Source organism: Papaver somniferum, unplaced genomic scaffold, assembly GCF_003573695.1.
Source record: "Papaver somniferum cultivar HN1 unplaced genomic scaffold, ASM357369v1 unplaced-scaffold_135, whole genome shotgun sequence".
NCBI classification, from domain to species: domain Eukaryota; kingdom Viridiplantae; phylum Streptophyta; class Magnoliopsida; order Ranunculales; family Papaveraceae; genus Papaver; species Papaver somniferum.
Window position 1 is genome coordinate 1,577,487 of NW_020622713.1, and position 21,147 is coordinate 1,598,633.

General features: G+C 42.2%; 1 protein-coding gene across 20 annotated transcripts; it reads left to right on the forward strand.

The window, feature by feature from the left end:
• The first annotated feature begins 13,955 nt into the window (after positions 1-13,955).
• On the forward strand, positions 13,956-18,567 carry LOC113334182. Of its 20 annotated transcripts, none has more exons than XR_003352610.1 (6): positions 13,956-15,480; positions 15,634-15,765; positions 16,479-16,564; positions 17,487-17,586; positions 17,794-17,952; positions 18,302-18,567. XR_003352610.1 is itself a non-coding variant. In XM_026580530.1 (3 exons), exons 1-3 carry the CDS (start codon positions 17,477-17,479, stop codon positions 18,430-18,432), a joined length of 432 nt encoding a protein of 143 aa, XP_026436315.1. In that variant the 5' UTR covers positions 16,525-17,476; the 3' UTR covers positions 18,433-18,567. The 20 variants fall into 20 exon arrangements, 1 of the variants encoding a protein (XP_026436315.1); XR_003352611.1 differs by having other exon boundaries at positions 16,488-16,564; XR_003352613.1 differs by having other exon boundaries at positions 16,525-16,564.
• Positions 18,568-21,147: the final 2,580 nt, after the last annotated feature.

Here is a 21,147-nt window from a genome sequence, read left to right on the forward strand (position 1 = left end):
GACAAGGCTGTAGAAACTTATTCTCCACTGAATTCCACAGGTATCAGCAAACCTCGAGGATGCTGGCTGTGAGCACACAAACCACGCAGGGGTCCAAATGTTCACAATCAATCGTTATCATCTAAAGAGATTGTGATGATGATATCCTGGTGTTGATTCATTGGCTCAAAAACCTTCGGGTTTATCATGGCCTCATCTAACAACTCCATGCGAGGCGTTTGCGCATGGGATATAAGTACAAGTGAGGAAAACAAAACGTATAAGTAAACATCCATAGCTAAATAAAGTAAAGTGCTGAAATGTAAATAAGACCAAGGTTTACGTGGTTCAGCACTAAGGCCTACATCCACGGGGTTTGTTGTTTTACTATGTTCTTCACGGTTACACGAATAGTCGAATGACTTTTGGGTTTACATGTTTCTCTCTTCTAAGATTAACTTACCTTGCAATCTCTCTCTCTCTCCTTCCTTCCTGATTTTTCCGATCCCCTTTCCTCTTGGTGGAGATTGGGTATTTATAAGGTTAGAACGTGGGACCCATCTCTGAAGACCGTTGGAACCTTATCTTCTTGTGTCCTTGCGTCCATCACGCGGAGGTCTGCGTTTGCCCCTTGATCCCGCAGAGGCATCCTCCTCGCTCGTTCCACAGGTTGGTCGACACGTACACTGCTCAGAGTGTTTAATGTGGGTAGTTGAGGGGTCTGCTCGTGTCAGACAAGTGTCTTCTGCCCCTGTCAGTCCGTGTCAGCTAACTTTCTCTCCACCGTTGATCTTAGCTTCTCTTTTGGGGATGAGATAAAGTAACTCCTCGGGGTTTATTTGGTGTTTCGTGACGCATCATGTTTTGATGTTTTGGCCTGCATGCTTTCCACGTATCTTTTTATACACGTGTCTGATAGTGAGATATATGTGTACACAATTTGCCCCTTTTCTTCGGGCTTGAATGACTAATGGGTGCCTTGAAGAAAAACTATCGTCGCATATTCTTCTCACTCCTAATAACTTCTCCTAGATACTTGGGCACGTCTTTTATTCGTGCATTAACTGCTTATGTAACGGGCACGTTTCCCCTTCCTCCCTTAATTTCCTTCTCTTTCTTTCGGGTATTTTAAGGATAGAAAGAAAATTTAATTTCATTCTTCCTAAACACTCTCTCAGTTTTCATTCTTTTTTTCAGCCCTTAAATTTCTGTCTGTCTTCATTGAACCTGTGACCTTAAATTCTCTGTCAGTCTTCATTGCACCTGTGATCTTAAATTCTCTGTCAGTCTTCATTGACCTGTGATCTTAAATTCTCTCCACCTTAGCATTAATCACCCGCTTCCCTGTTTGTTTCTTCTACTTCTTTGTTTTTGCCGGTAAGTTTTTCTTTTCTTTATTTCCACTGTTTTACGCTGTGTTGATTTGTAATTCTCTGCTACTGTTGTTCCTTGTTTGTGATGAAGAACTTCTTCTGATGCTTGCATACTAGTTTGCCCCTGTTCTTCATCTTAAATTAAGGAAGCCACTATTTGAGGGTTGAATTTTATGAATTTTGAGCATGTATACTAATTTTAGGGTTTCTGCGTTATCGTGTGTGTATTGCTATGGATGTGGTTTTTTGATCTTTGGTAATGTTTTTGATTGTGTGTAACTTGTTCTTGATTTTATCTTTTCGCAGCCATGTCTGACCGTCCGCGGCTACTTATCAGACTCCTGATTCTGGGTATTCGAGATCTCCTCCGCGTCGAGAGTCTCAAGATGATGTTCGTCGGAGTCGAGTTTCTTCTGGAGCGAAAGCCTCGTCTCTAGGGAAGAGATTCCTCCGACAATTCCGTCTGGTTCCGAAGAGTCTTCGATCGCACGGCTCGTCCTCGTGATGATACTAGGAGTACGCAGGCTCCGCCCGCGCTGTTGCTTTTGACATTCCTCCTCTACGTTCGTTAGTGCCCGAGCATCATCTGCGGTCTCTCCAACTTTTAAAGGGAAGAATACGAAGGGTGTAGCTCCTAGGGTGAATCTTCTTCAAAGAATCCCCCCGTGAAGAGAAAAGCTTCGAAGCGTTCATTAGTTCATCCGGCCCCGCCGAGGAGGATGAGGCTGCCCCTTGATACGCAGTGTCTCGTTAGTAGGAAAAAAGTAACCTTCAAGCATATCGATCTCGAAATATTCAAGGAAAAGCATGAGCTTCAAGCCTTCGGGGTTCGTTTCTATGCCCCTGAGGATGATATTACGTATGAGCTTATCTCCAAGTATGAGTTCGATGAATTTCATTTGTTAACGACGGTTGGGCATTCGAAGCTGGTCTTATGCTGCCGTTGTACAAATCAGGTGATTCCTTCTACTATGACGTGCTCGCTAGTCGTGAGGCTCTTCCACCAATACTCACAGCCGTTCCGTATCCCAACTATCGGGGAATTATCTCCGCGCCCTGAAGGAATGCTATCTGCGGAGTAAGGGGGAAACGTCGATGACTTGCTACGTCCCCAATCCCATGGAGAAGGAATGGTATACTCCTGAGAATTTCAATAACTCCTTCGGTGATTACGTCAATAGTAGGAATCGCAAGCCGTGGAGTGTCAGCCTTCGGAATCTCCCTGCTCCTCGGGCGAGATTCGTCTGTTAAATGAGGTCAGCGATGCCAAGCTGAAGTATGTTCCTGGCACGGAGGGTCTAGTCGTCGGAAACTCTTCCCCGCGCGAGAGAGGATCAAGCGCGATCATGACTACGAGTGGCACGCCACCGTTATCGAGATAGTTGGTCCGTGGGCTTACGGTTGGATTCCTGGTCCCCGCGGTTGGCGGCCTACCGAGAGTAGTAAGCCACGCGAGTCTCCTCCTGTCGCTATGGAGATTTCTGTCCCTGGCGTCTGAACTTTGCGGGTATGAATTTTCCTTATGCCCTGACGTCGTAGAGGGAGACGAGGAGGAAGGTTCCGGTGCTATACTCCACCGAAGAATACCTCAGCTGCTCAGGTACGCGATTCTAGCTGCGCTTCTTTTTAGAACTTCCATCAGTCGGGAAAAATAATTCTTTTTGTGGTGTTGGTTTCAGGTGTTGAAGAAGAAAAAGATTAGGCCGAAGCAGTCTTCTACTAGTGATGGGCGAGGTTGAGCCCAAGAAGAAGTTACTAGTCCAGTGAACGAAGAGTTTGCTGAGGATGAGATTACAGATGGGGAGGAACGTACTGGTACCTCCCCTATCAATGTCGAAGAAGAGGTCTTCGCTGGTCATGTGGTGATGAAGGAAGGAACAAAGCCGTGGTGGCTGATGACGTTGTTATCGGGGATGTTTCCGTCCCTGCTGGTGATGTCGCGGATACCCTTCCCGCTTCTCAAGAATTTTCTTTTGATCGGATGTACTCCACGGGGGAGTTCTTTGACGAAGCCCTCGATTTTCCCGAGGACTTCTCTTTACTTTCCCCCAATGATGATTGGGATGTTCTTGGTGGTGATGGTAATGGAGACTACTGTAGAAGATGGTGCGGAGGAGCCTGCTGCATGTAGGCGCGGAGGAGCATGCCAACATTTGCTGAGGGGGTCGTGTCAGAGAAGGGAAATCGTCATTGATGCGCCTGCTAATCTTCCCCAGTCGCCGACGTCTGAGGGTGAGGACGCCATCATGGATTGGTTCAAGGAAAAGAATCTTCTATTTGTCTCTCATCCCGCCCTGTTGTTGCTGGGGAAAAGGAATCAACCGCGTATACCCGTCGCATGATGGAGATGTCTTCTAAGGCGCGGTGTCTGAAGCCTGGGGAAAAAGGTTGACTGTTCCCGAAGCTACCCTTGTGCCGGAGCCTCCTACTTCCGTTGCCGATATGATGGCCATCGCCGACGGGTATCAATATGGCTTTCCGCAGCAGCGTGTGTTGGAGGTAAATTTTCGTACATACTTTTCGTGACGATCAAATGCTTCGGTGAAATAATGTTTTGTCATCTTGATGTGTAGATGATGAGGAGTGAGCATTGTAACCACGTGCTGTATCAGTTCTTCAAAGCGAAATCTCTGAAGCTCGAGGCTAAGCTTCGTCACAGAGAAAAGGAATTATCTGCGGCTGAGGTGGAAATAGAAGAACTGAAGAAAAGCCTTAAGGAGAAAGAAAAGCTGGGTGAAGCAGAGGCCGGTCTTCGTTCAGAACTTGTTGCTGTGCGCGCTGAGTTAGAGCAAACTCGTAGCCAAGTTTCCACTTTCACAGGTTTGGTTCTTTTCCCTCGCCGTATGTCGTCATTCTTTATTTCTTAGTTGTTCTGTCTGAGTCTCCCCACCCTATCTCCAGTGGGTGGCGTCCCCGAGCTGATATGGCTTCGAAACGAAAGAGCTCGGCAAAAATCTCGTATTAGAGATTTGGTTGAGAAAATTAAGAGTGAAGCTAAGAAATGGGATGCTCGGGCTGAGGTATGGCGCGCGCGGCATGTTCAGATGGTCGACATGCAAAATCTGTACAACCATGATCGTGCTTTATTTAATGGCACACTGCTGGGACCCGTGATAATCTGCGGGAAGCCCGTGAGCGTACTTCCTTGTTGGAATCTAGGATTCAGCTGCTGGAAGAAGAATTACAGACGGCTCGATCCATTCCTCTTTCAGGGGTCCAGGATAATATGCTCTGTCTTGCCAGAGAAAGAGATGATGCTCGTGCTGAAGTCTACGCTCTCAGCAATGCTCTTTCCGCGTCCGTGCCGACGTAGCTCGTCATGCTGAGTCTGAGAGGAATCTTGAAGTGTGCATGTACAGACTCAGCAAAGGGGTCTCAGAGATAAATAAAGAGGTCGACCACCTTCGTCATATGGACTCGATGAAGCAGGTAGAATTAGATGCCTGTCAATTTACTCTCACCAACCTTCAACTAGACTATAAGAAATTATCCGCGGAATATGATCATCTTGATGAAGCGCGAGATGCGGTTGTTAATGAGTATGAAGAGGCTTCGGCTTGTGTCGAAGGTATAATCCCATTTCATCGAGTGTGACCTGTTTTTTTTCTACGCTAACTCCGTGGTGTTGTCTTTTTCAGAGCTCGAGGGACGCCTTCGCGTCACAAATGAAAAACTTGAAAAGGCTCAATCTTCCTTAGCGCAGCAGGAAGAACAGACCAATCACTTCAAGAATTTAGCAGCAACCCGCGAGGAGGCCGTTGGTGCTGCTTCTAGAGAAGTGAATCGGCTATCTTCGTTATTATCCCAAGCCCAACAGCGGACAACAGTTATTAAGCACAAGGCTCGTTGTCAATTGGCTGAGGAGACGAACAAGATGCTGGAGAGGATAGAACTTGGCCTAAGAACGAACATGGTCTCGTGAAGAACTATCCTCGTCGTCCCGTTCCTTCTGCCTTGCCCAGCTCCTCGGGCCCCCTTCTGGTGGGAGCGTCCCTCAAGTCTTCGGAATAATCCTGCCGATGGGGCCATCTAGGTAGAGACCGCGCATTTGTAGGGTCCGCGGCATCATTATCTTTTTTTGTAATCATGTAACAAGGATATTTTTTGCTGATATCCTGTAAAAGGAATATTTTTTGATTGTGTATCCTTGAATTTGGCCTTTCACTTCTTGTAATCACCTTTATGAAATGAATCCTCTTCTTGATATACCTGCAATGTTGGTTTGTTTTTATTTTAAGCATTTGTGAAAAAACAAAACAAAAGTTTTTAAGTGTTTGGTGCGATACTGAAGGAAGGTACCTTCGTGATCGTCTTGAGACCTGTCACCCCGCTGGCGAATCCTGGGCCAGAGGATTCCCAGACGGTGGGGGCCGGGGCAACGTTCTAGGATATGGGATTAAAATATTTACACACCCATTCCGTCGACCCGTTGCCTTAAGATTGGTTGGGTATCTCTTTCTGCTGGGTGCCTTCCCCCTGGTCCTACACTTATGGACACTGATGGGGGAGCCCTGAGAGATTGTAGATTAACTACTTTCCCCAATATTGTCGTAGATTCCTGACTTGATAATTTGAAAGCTTGTTTGATTGATAAGTTGAGGCCTGCAATTCCTCTTCCAGAGATAGAAACATGTGGAGCGGTCAGGCTCCCTTCTTCTTCTGGTACACTCCAAGCAGATTCAAATCTGCGTTGCTCTATGGGAAGTATGGTTTGAGCCACTTAGCATTCCAAGGATGCCGGAGGACCTCGCCTTTTAGATTACGAAGGTAGTAGGAACCGTTACCCGCAACGTCGTGTATAAAAGGTCCTCCCCATAGGTGCTAACTTTCCCCATTTCTTTTCTTGCTGATACCGTGGGATTGTTCTCAACACATACTCCCTCTACAAAATTCCGTAGCTTTACCTTTTTGTTGTACTCCCTTGCTAGTCTTCGTTGATAATTTTCCATCTTTTGTAATGCTACTTCCCTTCTTCCTTCCAAGTCGTCCAACCTTTCTAACATCATATCTGTTGTGAGGTTTTTCTCCCAAGCTTCGGTCTTCGTGGTTGGCATGAGGATTTCCGTAGGTATGACTGCTTCAGCTCCATAAGTTAGAAGAAACGGGGATTCCCCGGTGGCGGATCTTCGTGTTGTCCTGTATGCCCATAACACATTGTGCAGTTGTTCGCACCATCTTCCCTTATGCTCGTCTAATTGTTTTTTGAGTATAAGGGCGAGGGTCTTGTTGGTAGCTTCCGCTTGTCCGTTGCTTTGAGGGTATATGGGGGTGGACTTGTTCTTTCTTATTTTGAAAGTATCGAAGAGCATGTCTATATTTTTCCCTGTAATTGCTTGCCGTTATCAGATACAATTTCAGCGGTATACCAAATCTGCAAATGATGTTCTGGAATATGAAAGTGAACACATCCGCGTCTCTGATCCTGGCCAAGGCCTTAGCCTCCACCCATTTACTGAAGTAGTCCGTGGCTACTATCAAAAATCGTCTCTTCCCTGATCCTTCGATGAAAGGCCCGACGATGTCTAGCCCCCCATTTTGCAAATGGCCACGGGCTATCGACGGAGTTTAACATTGTTGCCGGCGCGTGGATCTTTTTTGCGAAGCGCTGACATTCTTCACATCGTCGGGACATCCTCGCGGCATCTTGTATCATTGTCGGCCAGTAATATCCTTGCGTTTTTGCTTTGTCAGCTAGTGATCTCATGCCGCTATGATTCCCCGCGTCACCATAATGGATATCATTTAGAATTCGATGCCCCTCTTTCCGGGACAAGCAACGTAGTATGGTCCAAGGAAGGATTTCCTATACAGGACCCCATCCCGAAGATCATATCTTCCCACTTTGGAGAGTATCTTCCTAGCTTGTTTCTGATCCGCAGGTAAGCTTCCTTTTTCGAGAAAGGCATGTATTGTCACCTCCAGTCATCTTCGTTGCTGAAGTCTTCGTCTTGATTTGCTCTTGACAGGATATCCTCTTCGTCAAAGTCATTATGGATGTCTTCTCCTACCTGGTCTTCGATATTTTCTTCCACGTATCTTGATTGGTAGCGAAGGAGAATTGAGATGCAATCGAAGGCTCGTATACCCTTGCTATTTTAATAGCTTCGATTTTTATCCCTCAGCATGGATGATATATATGCTAGGGCATCCGCGTGCCTGAGGTCCCTTCTGCATAAGTGCCGGAACTTAATGTTCGGGATTTGTGATGCCAATGTTTGGACCAAGGCCATGTAAGCTGAGAGGGTGTCATCGTACACATTATACTCGAGCCCTATTTGCCGTATGACAAGCTGCGAATCACTTGTCAGCCTTACATCGGTTACCCCCATCTCTATTATTATACGTAGGGCATGTACGACAGCTTCGTATTCAACAATGTTGTTGGTATGCTCTTTGAATTCCAATCTAAGTGCCTGTATAATCCTTTCTCCAGTTGGGGTGATAATGACAATACCTATTCCTGCTCCTTCCTTATTTTTAGATCCGTCGACAAGACTTCCCATTGTCTTGACTCGCAGGTTCGAGGATATCCATTGGATCCTTGATTTCTTCCTCGGCTTCTGGTATTCCCTTAATCTCTTCGTCGTTGTCAAGGGGGAGGTCTGCTAAGAAATCTGCCAGAACTTGGGACTTCTGAGAATGTTGAATTTCATGAATGATGTTGAATTGGTCCAGATGGGTGTTCCATTTGGCTATTCGGCCCACTTTTCCCGTGCTTTTGAGGACTGCTTCCAATGGTGCTTTGCATGGTACCCTGACGAGGTGAGTTAGGAAGTAGGTTCTCAGTTTTTGGGTAGCCCATACCAGTGCGAGGATGAGTTGTTCAATCTTAGTATAATTTCTTTCCGCAGAATTGAGGTCTTGCTGACGTAATAGATAGGCTGTTCTACTTTGTATTGGTTTTGACTAATACCGCGCTGACTGCGTCCTCCGTTGCTGCTATGTACAGTGCCAAAACCTCATCAGGGTCTGGCTTCTGCAGGATCGGGATTGAGCTAGATGTTCTTTGATTTTTTGGAATGCTTCCTCGCATTCAGCGGTCCATTCGAACCTGCTCCCTTTTTTGAGAATATTGAAGAAATGTTTGCATTTGTCCGAAGACCGTGCAATAAATCTGCCCAACGCTGCTATGACCCATTGAGCTTCTGCACTTCCTTTATTCTTTGGGGACGGCATCTCTACTATGGCTTGAATCTTTGCTGGGTCTACCTCGATGCCCCTTTTTGTTACCAGATACCCGAGGAACTTCCCCGAGGTGACACCGAAAGTACATTTCTCCGGATTCACTTTCATGTGATGCTGTCTCATTGCTTCGAAGATATTCCTCAGGTCCTGGTGGTGATTTTACGCAGCTTGCTTTTGACGAGCATGTCGTCCACGTAGACTTCTAGGGTTCCTCCAATCCATGGCTTGAAGATAGCATCGACCATCCTTTGGTATGTTGCCCCTGCGTTTCGAAGTCCGAAAGGCATTCTGGTATAGCAATAAAGGCCATGTGGGGTAGAACGCTGTGTGTGGCTGATCTTCTTCTGCCAGGGCTACTTGGTTGTAACCAGAATGTCCATCCATGAATGATAGTTCTTCGTATCCTTCTACTACTGCTTACCCAGCTGGTCTATGCTCGGTAGGGGATAGCTGTCCTTTGGACATGCCTTGTTGAGATTAGTAAAGTCGATGCATATTCTAACCCCTCCATTTTTCTTAGGAACAATGACCATGTTGGAGATCCAGGTAGGATTGACTTCCTTGATAAATCCTGCGTCTAGTAGCTTCCGAAGTTCTGTTTCTACTGCCTCATGATACTCTGGAGCCACTTTTCGTATTTTCTGCCTGAACGGGGGCGTGCCCGGTTTGATGCGTAGTTCATGTTGGATTACTTTTGGGTCAATCCCCGGCATATCTCCTAACTTCCAGGCGAACACATCCGCATATTCCTTAAGTAATTTGGTTAAGGAATGTTCTCTTCCTTCGTCCATTATGGTCCCGATTTTGATCATCTTCGGGTCTTCTTCCGTTCCTATGTTGATTTCCTTTACGGGTTCTACTGGTGTGAACACAGGCTTCGGGTTTCCGAGGACTGGGACGCTCTTTAATTGCTATTTAGCGTGTTTCTGTTCTTCGCTGGTTGTTGAGGTACTTGTTTCTGTGCTTGGACATTACCATCTTTCGTCAAGCCTTTCCTGTAGTTTCCTTAAGGAACAGGTCTACGGCCTTCTCTTTCGCGGTTTCTTGATTTTTACTCTTCGGATTTTTCGCTGCTCTTCTTGCTCATTGTTGATATGATCCTGAGTGGCCTGGCACTCTCGCGTAGTGATCCGATCTCCCTTGATTCCATTATTCCCTCAGGTGTTGGAAATCTGAGATATTGGTGGTATGTTGCCGCAACTCCTTTGAGCTTATGTACCCATTTTCGTCCAATAATAGCGTTGTAGGGGGAAGGGGTGTCCACCACACTGAATCGGGTTCCAGTTTCATGGGCCCTGCGTTAACCTGAACACGATGTCTCCCAAGGGCTTCGTGGCTGCTCCATTGAATCCGTAGATGGTGTGATAAGAGGTCATTAACTGTTCATCATGGAGCTTCATCCGTTTGAATGCATCATAGAATAGGACGTTTACAGAGCTTCCCCCGTCTATGAGGATCTTTTTGAGGTTACATCCAGCTACTGGTAATGTTAGGACCAAGGGATCGTTATGGTCTTCCATATCTTCTTCGATATCCTCGGCATCGAAGATGATAGGAGATTCCATCCATTCTTCGTGTTCGTCCACCACTATCCCATCGACCTTATATAATCGCAGCGGTCTTCGAATTGCTTCCGTAACCTTTTTCCAATCTGCGCTGAGTGAGGGTCCTGTGGCTTCGGAACACGAGATGGTGTTGATTGTTCGGTTTCCTTCCGGAAGTTGGACTGGTTTGGTTCGTTGGATCTGTCCTCGGTAACATCCTTTTATAATGTTTGAGCTCTCCCGCATCAATTAATTTTTGGATCATTATTTTAAGGTTCTTGCATTTTCGGTCTGGTGTCCGTTGAAACAGTGATATCACAGTAATCTTTAGACTTCTCGGATCTCGGGGGCTGCTTTCCCTTAGACCATGGCCACTCTAAGTTTTCCCTCCCTTTGATCTCTCGTAGGATACGAGCATAGCTAGTGTTGAGTTTCGTGTAAACTTGATCTTCGAATTTTCGGTCACCTGTTCTTCGTTCATCCCTTCGTTCCTTCCTATCTTCGTGAGGTCTCTCCCCTGAGCAACTCCTTTTGGCCCCATTGGTTTGTTCCGCTGAATTGGTGCGGTGAGACCTCTGCGGATATGCCCTCGGGTTTTCCCGTTGAATTTCTTCAAGTCGAGCGTACTTTTCGATAATTATTCGAAGATCTCCCTCTGTATTAGGCACGCTCCCATGAATTTCAACAAATAGGGGACTCATTCGGTCTAAGCCCCATTTGTAGCAATTGATGCTTACCACTGGGTCCACGCTCCCTATGGCTTGGCAGATCTTGTGCCATCTGTTAGTATACTCCCTCGTGGTTTCCTTGTAGCCAATCACTAGTGAAAAGAGCTTATCCATTCCGGTGTTTACAGTCTTGTTGTACATGTATGTTCTTAAGAATTTCTCTGCGAGTTGGTCGTATGAGTGGATGGAGTTTGGTGGCAGATTATCGAACCATGATAACGCCGATCCCTTCAGGCTTGACGGGAAGTATCTGCAGAGTACGGCGTCGTTCTGACCCCATCTAGCTAAGACACGGTTGTAGTACCGAATATGTGCAGCAGGGTCGCTGGATCCATCATAGCATTCGAACGTTGGGACAGGGCATTTCAGTGGAATAGGGGTGTTGGCCAAGCGATGAGTTAAGGGCGTGGAGTTAGCTTCTCTCATGACCTCTTCTAACCTCCCCCCGCCTTGTTTATTTTTTAATTGCCTGATCTCGGCCATCATCTCATCTCGTAGTTCCTCCATTGCGCGTTGGTGCCCTAAATTCTTCGGCTCGTTACCGTCTGACTCTCCATCGTCATAATCCGGGTCGGGTACGCTACTTCTCCTTGTCGCGTCTTCATTAGCCGCTATGACGACTCTACAGTATCGGTTTGGCTCTGGTGCTTTGGAGCTTGCTTCATCAAATTGTTGGCTGGTCTTCGTGCTTAGAGCAATCCGCTCCTTTAAATCTTGATTTTCTCTGGCCAACAGGGCTACGACATCTGCGTAAACCTGCTGGCTCTTCCTCAGTTCCTCAAGCTCAGCCATCAGTCGGTGTGATTGGTTGGACCCCTGATTGGGAGTCCCGGCGCGTGCTACTACAGCCATGGTGCCGCCCTCCTCCATGGTCTGCACTAAAGGTGGCAGGGGTTAAGCTTCGGTTGCCGGCATTTCCAAATTGGGGTGAGTGCCCCTCTGCGGTGCCAGAGCCGCCGGTATGGTTTGATTTTGATCATTTGTTGGTGGCATTCCAAAAGTTAGAAGGTGCGGGGGTTGGAATGTTCTGGATTCATCCACCCTTTCTCTTGGTTGATTAAGTTGACTCATGGCGCAAGTATTACTAGCCTCCGCAGCCTTCGGGACTACCGCAGCCGTACCGTACTTTGTCGCTGCTGTTCTGAGAGCCGCCACTGCAACTGAATTAGCGTTCATAGGTGAAGTGATTTCCGCAGTATCTTGCCTTCGATTGGTCATTTTAGCTTTATCTCCTTTCTGCTTGCTTCGGGTGATGACCGGGGTTGTCCTGGGTGTTTCTTTTGACAAAGCTTTGGATTTTCCTGTTTCCTGCGTCTTTTCCATCACGTGCCATTTTGTTGACAATGAAATCTCGCCGAAAATCGCCTTCTTTACGCACAATACGTTCTTTCTGCATAAGGCATTTCAAACAACAAAAACGGGAATATCCGCGTGAAGCGGGTTAGTTGGCGAAATACATTCTTCCAGGGGAGAATTAATACACGCAAGTTACAATATACGAGTTAAAGTTTTATTAAAGGATATCCTTAGTATAAAAACTACGAAAAAACTCCCCAGAGAGACGGGTTCGCACGAGATCTAAAGAAAATCGTAAATCCACGGATTAGAACAATAACTCTTATCGAAGATAAAAGGTGGGTTTTTGAATGTAATACAATTAACAAATGATTTATACGGTCCGAGCTGATAAATCAGAGCAATCATATGCCAATTTAAAATGAAATCACAGGACAAGATAAATCTTTTACCGGGACGAAGTCCCTGTTTCTAGCGCCAAATTGTGAGCACACAAACCACGTAGGGGTCCAAATGTTCACAATCAATCGTTATCATCTAAAGAGATTGTGATGATGATATCCTGGTGTTGATTCATTGGCTCAAAAACCTTCGGGTTTATCATGGCCTCATCTAACAACTCCATGCGAGGCGTTTGCGCATGGGATATAAGTACAAGTGAGGAAAACAAAACGTATAAGTAAACATCCATAGAGCTAAATAAACGTAAAGTGCTGAAATGTAAATAAGACCAAGGTTTACGTGGTTCAGCACTAAGGCCTACATCCACGAGGTTTGTTGTTTTACTATGTTCTTCACGGTTACATGAATAGTCGAATGACTTTTGGGTTACATGTTTCTCTCTTCTAAATGATTTACTTACACTTGCAATCTCTCTCCCTCTCTCTCCTTCCCTTCCTGATTTTTCCGATCCCCTTTCCTCTTGGTGGAGACGGGGTATTTATAAGGTTAGAATGTGGGACCCATCTCTGAAGACCGTTGGAACCTTATCTTCTTGTGTCCTTGCGTCTATCACGCGGAGGTCTGCGTTTGCCCCTTAATCCCGCAGAGGCATCCTCGCTCGTTCCACAGGTTGATCGACACGTACACTGCTCAGAGTGTTTAATGTGGGTAGTTGAGGGGTCTGTTCGTGTCAGACAAGTGTCTTCTGCCCCTGTCACGTCCGTGTCAGCTAACTTTCTCTCCACCGTTGATCTTAGCTTCTCTTTTGGGGATGAGATAAAGTAACTCCTCGGGGTTTATTTGGTGTTTCGTGATGCATCATGTTTTGATGTTTTGTCCTGCATGCTTTCCACGTATCTTTTTATATACACGTGTCTGATAGTGAGATATATGTGTACACAGTGGCAAGGCACCACCTTGGGTCAGAGGTACAACTGCACAATGAAACATTGCATTACTAATTATACTTGTTTACTCCTTGCCAATTAATGTTCCGTACAACATGACATTTACTCTTCAAAATAATACTTGACAAAATCAATTAAGCAATGGCATCAGAGACCATATATTCACATGCTAAGTTTTGTTTCTTGATACAGATTCGCATTAAATTAGTTGGGTGTCACACGGGCTACCATCAAACAAGGCGAGAATACGACTAGTAACACAATCATATGAAAGATCGCAAGTAATAATCAATCATATCATACTACTGACAATTAGTACTTTCGCCTGTTAAATAGCAGCACGAATGACGCCTTCCCCAAAAACTACATAACAATGAGCGTTCGATGAGAAACCACACAAAATTTACGTATGCGATATCAAGAAACAAAGCAGAAAAGGCATTAAAAGAATAAATTCCTAAGAAAGAAACCAAAAATCTTAAGAACTAACCCCGGCCACCAGCCACCGCCATCACCATCACTACCACCACCACAACATATAATTCTCTCTTTCTCTATCTATCGCCGAACACTTGCACCTATGATTCTATTTATAGGTACTCATTAAGACGGTGATTGTTCAATGTATAATTTCCAAAAACAGGTAGAAATAATCATTTAGTCCCAAAATTGTTGGACTTTCGACGCTCTAGCCTCTACTCCTGTCCCTCCAAGCCTAGTACCGGTTAGTCCAAAATTTCCCCTCCTCCTGAACAGTTTAGTCCAGAATTTGGACGAGTCAGTCTTTTACTCCACCGATACGATTATTTTTGCTACCCGAAATGTCCTTGAGTCATAATATGTGGGATCTGGAAGAGAAAAATTAGATTAGAGAAAAGAGAGGGAGAGGCGAAGAAGCGATTTCAAACTGGAGATTCAGAAACATTCGATTCATCTCGATTTGATTTGAAATAAGCACGAAAAGCATAAAAACGATCATCAACAATGCTTGTTCTTGGAGATTTACTTGGAACCAGAGATGAAAAGCATCATCATGAACAATTGAATCTAATGATTTTCGTCACCAAAAATGATTATGAAGATAAGTTTCATCTTCTCTTATCACTTATCTATATCTTGAACATTCAATTTGGAGTTATTAGTTTACCGTGTTTAGAATTGGATTTTTTTTAGGGTTTCTATAAGACTAAACTAAAGAGTTCTTTTGATTAACGTTTCTGAATTGAAATTATAAATTCTTTCATTTATTGTATTATTATTATTTTTAAGATTAAATCCGAGAGATACGATTTTAGATAAGATTTACAGAGACAGAGACAACTTATTCGATGAAATTTACAGATCAATTTTTATTTTCTGCTTGCATTTTGATTGATCAATCATATTTCCTGAAAATCTCTGCTAATTCCATTGCTCATAGAGTACTAATAGTATCAGTATGCACATGTTGTTAGAAGGCTATCGGAGTAAAAAGCCTGTTTGATTCAATTACTCATAAGGTTGGGGTCTTGCTTGTTATCATCATCTGGTGGCGACACTCACTCACTTAGATTAAGCGTTGGGGTTAACATGAATAATCTAAATTACTAGAGGGAAGCCTGCATGTTGTTTAGGAAGCCATAATAAATCCTAACCTAATGTAAGTGGTTTGGGCATTGAAGTTATTATTACGACCAAGAGGAAGGCATCATGAAAAATCAAGATATAGATAAGTGTTAGAGAGCTCGAATATTGGCAATAATGAATATAAAATACTTAATTAGATTGCTTGTTTGGTTTGCAATGCTAGTGTTTGACAAAAATGAAACTAGTTGATTCGACCTTCTTTTGCCACTAATAAATATTAACATGCTTAAGTAAATCACGTAATTTGTGTGCCCTGCTAATGTTTAACAAAAACGCAATTAGCTGATACGACATTCTTTTCATGTTTCTCTGACAGGTTAATTGCTTGGCTTTTTATCCATCCATTGAGTGGGTTGTGGCTGCAGGTTCAACTGTAAAACGCTTAAGCTGTATGACCTTTGTAAGATAAATACTGCTCTCCAAACTTTCAACTACTGCATTCTCAAATTATGCTATGTAGTGTTCTTATGTACAATGAATTCATGAAATAAGCAATAACTAGGAAAACAAATCTTGATTGTCATAATATTGTTTTCGTGTCAATATGGACTAGGGAGGAGGTTTTTCAAATTGGATGGAGAGCGAAGAATGAAACCATTTTAGTTTCTTGTTGCCTTGGAAGGAGACTGATGGTATGGGATCTTAGCAAGTACTTTTCGTGATTAAACCTCTGTACTTAAATCTGGTAATACTTGAATTCTACATCATGAAATTTCTAATCTTATGGCTTCAAGTTCTCTTTGCTTCTTCACCATAGTAAGGACTAGCATCATCTCCTAATCATGATCATTATTTTTTCTTGGAAACAAGATCCTATTCCATCAAGCATCCATAGTACAAGGGTATAAAGCTCACATGCTCCCGTTTTAGTATTTATTACGTATTTCATTGCTATGATTAAACTAGTATGATTGTATTGACAATAAACATCTCAATCATACTATTCATTTTCAATAATTAAAAGATTTTTGGGACATTTTTTAAAGCTATAAACATATCTTGTGAATCTAATAGCAGTTTTTACCATCCATGAATGTTGTGGCTCAGGTGTCACTTTGCAGTTGTGTTGGGTTAAGTAGGATGTCTATATAGAACGTGTCTATGGAAGTTTACAAATTTTTACAGTAACTCATCTTTTAACTGTATACTCATTTATATAACTGTATACTCATTTATACACTAGTGGAAAAGCTTCTAGTGACCTAGTTTAATCATCAATAAAGTCTTATTTTATCTACTTACTGTGGGGATGGATGAGAAAGAGATTTACACCTAAATGTTTGAGCATTATGTTATCAAATGTGTAATTGGTTCACGCCACAGTAAGAGTGACCAGATGTTGTAGGTTTTTTTTATTAATTTGATGGTACTTTCAGTTTTGAAGTTTCCTTAAATTAGTTGTGCTAGTGTTTTAATCAAGATGCTTTTGGAATTGGTTAATAAGAAGTGAGACAAACTTGAACTCGTCGTTATAGAAACAACAGGTACGTACATTTCATTTTTCATAAATTTCGGGTTATTGTTGCTCTCAGTTTTGCATCTCCTCATAAAGTTAGTTTGATATGTGCACAACCTGTGATATAGAAGAGTCCATAAGCTTATGCTTGCGCAGATGACTAAGGTGTACAAACTGGTACACATGTAAAAAATTGACTCCATAAGTTTATGCTTGCATAAAACTAGGGTGTACAAACTGGTACACATGTAGAAATAAATGACTATTAGTTTATCCTTGGGTAAATAAACGGGGTGTACAAACTAGTACACGTAGAAATCTAACTCCATAAGCTTATGCATGCATCAAAACTAGGGTGTACGTGTGAAAATAATGACTCCATAAGCTTACGTTGCGCAAATAACTAGGGTGTACAAACTGGTACACATGTAAAAAATTGACTCTGCTTGCGTAAACCTAGGGTGTACAAACTGATACACATGTAAAAAATTGATTCCATAAGCTTATGCTTGCGTAAAACTAGGGTGTACAAACTGGTACGCATTTAAAAAAAATGACTCTATAAGTTTATGCTTGGGTAAATAGATGGGGTGTAAGAATTTGTGCACATGTGGAAAATTGACTCCATAATCTTATATAATTGGGTAAATAAATGGGGTGTACAAACTGGTACACATGTATAAAAAATGGCTCCATAAGCTTACGGCTTCATAAAAATAGGGTGTACAAACTAGTGCACATGCAGAAAAAATGACTCCATAAGCTATAAATTCACATGTAGATTGTTAACGTGTACATAGTTATGCACCTCTTGATTGTTTATGTGTGTATGGCTGTAGACCTATTCATTGTTAATGTGAACATAACTGTACACATGTTGATAGGTAATGGTACAAAATTATATTATAGCCTGATGCAGTTTTGACATGAATCTTTTTTAATGATGATAGCATACCACTTGTCCGAAGTTAATGAAGATTCACGGACATGGATACGACGCAGAGGCGATTACCTATTGATTATTTTGATTATAAATGGCGGATCATTGGGGTAAGTTTCTTTTTCTTAAATACAGTATCCTTATTATTTTGGTATACGAGTGAATTTCTCAAGAACAAACCTTCGCAATTGACCTCAGAACCTTATTTCGGGTACAATTGACCCTAGTAATCATGATATGCCACACTTCATACTCATTTGGTACTATTTGGTTTTATATTCTGAGATTTGCAAAGGTACCACACTACCCTGATGCAGAATGCGACTATGGCATAATCAGAGATATATTACAGCTACTCCTGCTGCTTGGAAATCCAATGATGCTGAGATTAGAGCCAGTGATGTTGGTGGTTTTGCCATACCTCACAATTTTTTTAACTTTGCAGGATGCAACTCCATCTGGATCATCTATCCAAGGTATTCTGAGTTTTTGTGATATGATGAAAGTATTATGAGTTTTTGTCATGTGAGTTCTCCTACGAACTTTTAAAGCAGAATTACTCATTTTGTATTTCTTGTTGTGACCACATAAACCACTATTTAAAATTTGCTGCTCATATGTAGTTAAATATGGGAGATTTGAAATAACTAAGGTTTGCGACGAGTTTTTTTTTACCAGATTCATACTTATTTAGTAAAACTATGCATATAATATTTATCATTCGGCATTATGAATTTTCCTTTGTTGGTTTACTTATTTTCTTTTCCATTTGTATCTCATTTGTTCGGAACCCCTCATTTTTCTTTCCAATTTTTCCTTTGTCAGATGGAGTTGCACAGAAGATGGATAGAGTCAACAACGTTTTGGCAAATTTGTTTGGAACCTCTCATGGATATATTGCCTGTTATGTGGGTCTGGATATTCGATTTTCTGGATTTTTGCAACGGTGTACATAGTTGTACACATTAGTGTAATTAAAATTCTAAAAAAAAGAAAATTATAGTCATACGGGTATTCTTTTTGTAAATATCGGAATGAGCTTTCCGAATATGTAAAGTTTATGAATTTTGGAGGAGCGGTTCGAAAAATAAGTTATTTCTTAATTATTTATATATTATTTAGATTTGCTGACATCATCATTAGTTATTTTGGACTAAAATACAAATGTTTGGAGTGAGTTGTAAAATTAAGGGTTATTAGAGCAACTGCAGTGGTGCGATCAAAACCAAAGATCAACGATCAAAAAAAAGATCAAATTATGGGTTTAGTCCGTGTTGTCACGTAACCGTCCCGATTAAAATTTGGTCGCGCGTAATTTAAATCTCCGCCCCAAAAAAATTTCATCGGGCGTATCTCAAATGTCCGCCCAATCAATCACCAGGCACACTTTAAGTTTACGCCTGTCAACAGGCGTACTTTAAGTTTACGCCTCGTTTTTTATTTTATTTTTTTAATTTGAATTTTCATCGGGCGTAATTTAAATCTCCGCCCGTTAACAAGCGTACTTTAAATTTACGCCCAGCAACAAGCGTACTTTAAATTTACGCCCGACTATATTAGGATTTGGTATTTGGTCGCGACCAAATATGGTCTGGAATTTGATCTTTGACTGGGATTTGATCTTTACTCCGTCCCACTGCGTCACGATCTCATCCCAAATTTTTGGTTATACTCGCCCACTGTGGATGCTCTTAGTGTACTTTCCCATATTTTTGGACTAATTTGTACCTAGTTGACTCAAGCTGGACTAAGCTGCAATTTTGGACTGATTTTTGGAATAAACCATATTTTTCACCAAAAACAGACACTAAACCTTCCTGCGCAAGTAACGAAACTCGATGAAACTTAGGAAACACAGAAGATTACAGTGTTCAAGCATGACGGAAAATATAGGACTTGATATGGGCCTACGACGTTGTCAAGCGGGCCTGATTGGAAACTTAAGAACCATTTTTTAGGGACTATGATTTTTTTTGAGGGGACCATGATTTTATTAAGCCATCTTCCATATAGTTATAAGGGGCCATCTTCCATATAATTATAAGGGGTGTTCTAAAGCATTGCAATGACCAACCTACCCTTAACCTTATTTAATTTAAAACCAACCCAATAATCACACACACACATATATATATATAACCACCACCTCCTCCCACCATCGCCGCTTACCACCACCACCACCTCCGATTATCACCACCACCAACCACCGATTACCACCACCACCACCGCCCACCACCGCCGATTACCACCACCACCACCTCCGATTATCACCACCACCAACCACCGATTACCACCACCACCTTCGATTACCACCATCACCAACCACCACCACCACTATATATATATAGCTTAATTTAAAACATTAACAAAGATATTCTCACAAACCCATTACTTGTCAGTCGTTTTTGGTTGAATAAATGAGAAGTAATCATTAAAATGAGTTGAAAATGGAAGTTGCAGAGATGTTTAATGGAGGGTTTTTTTTTCAGAGAAAAGTTCGGTTATCAAGAATTAATTTTTTCTTAACAGAACTTACAGTTCGGTTGATTCGCAAAAAAATACTTTTAACCGAACTCCTTATATTAGAACAACACAAGTCCATAAGTTCGGTTCCTTCGCAAAATAAGGATATCACCGAACTTTAGTTTACGAAAATAATGAGAAGTCCACAAGTTCGGTTCGTTCGCAAAAATGTTAAGTTTTCTTTGTAACCGAACTCTACCTTTGAAACTTCGTAACCGAACTCCACCTAATTCGCCAAGAAATAAATTTCGTAGTAACCGAACGTTTGCCTAATTGCATATATGCATATATAAGCCAATTCGGTTGATTCGCAAAATATGTCGAAGTTTGCGAACCAACCGAACTTCTAACACTAGGTTACTTTCAACCTGCAGTTCGGTTGGGAACTTGGTTGCGTTGAAGTTTGCGAACTAACCGAACACACAAGATGTACCCAAATAAATTGCTAAGTTCAAAGTTCGGTTACCTACCATTTTATCTTAGGTAACCGAACATTACATTGTACGACCAAAACCTCCATTGACGAGCGAGTTCGGTAACCTGCGTGTTTGGAAAACGTAACCGAACTACACTTTCAGGTGTGTTCGGTTACATGTTCTTGACATATGGTAACCGAACTGGCCCAAATCTACATAAAAAATTTCATTTTTTTTGAAAGTTTGGAGCAATTCAACCAACATTATCTAAGTTTGAAGCATACCTGGGTACCCAAATACCCTTCCTCCGGTTGTGGTTGGTAAAATCCATCGTTTTTCATGTTTTCCTTCTTCATCTTCTCTAACTTTACTCTCTCAATAATTCTACTTCTTTAAAAAAAAAACATCTGATTTTTTAATCTCACTAATTATCTTTAACTTAATCATCTCACTAATCATTACACTAACTATTATTAACACTAAGTAATCATCACCCAAAATTAATCAGGAGGGTAATTTAGGTATTAATATAAATATCTAGATAAGGGGTGATCTAGATTTACTTCTAATGTCTTTATCCAAAATCTAAACCATGGTCCCCCCAAAAAAACCATGGTCCCCAAAATATCGTTCAAACTTAACGGGGTGTTGGGACTCACTAACCAACAACAAAGAAAGCAAAAGAAGAATCTAGTTTTTACTATATATTTCCACCCGATTCACAACATGAAG

Coding starts and splice junctions, on each gene's coding strand:
- LOC113334182 (XM_026580530.1), top strand. CDS start 17,477: ATGATGATAGCATACCACTTGTCCGAAGTTAATGAAGATTCACGGACA. Junction 17,587..17,761: donor ATAAATGGCGGATCATTGGG/GTAAGTTTCTTT, acceptor TTATATTCTGAG/ATTTGCAAAGGTACCACACT. Junction 17,953..18,301: donor ATCTGGATCATCTATCCAAG/GTATTCTGAGTT, acceptor TTCCTTTGTCAG/ATGGAGTTGCACAGAAGATG.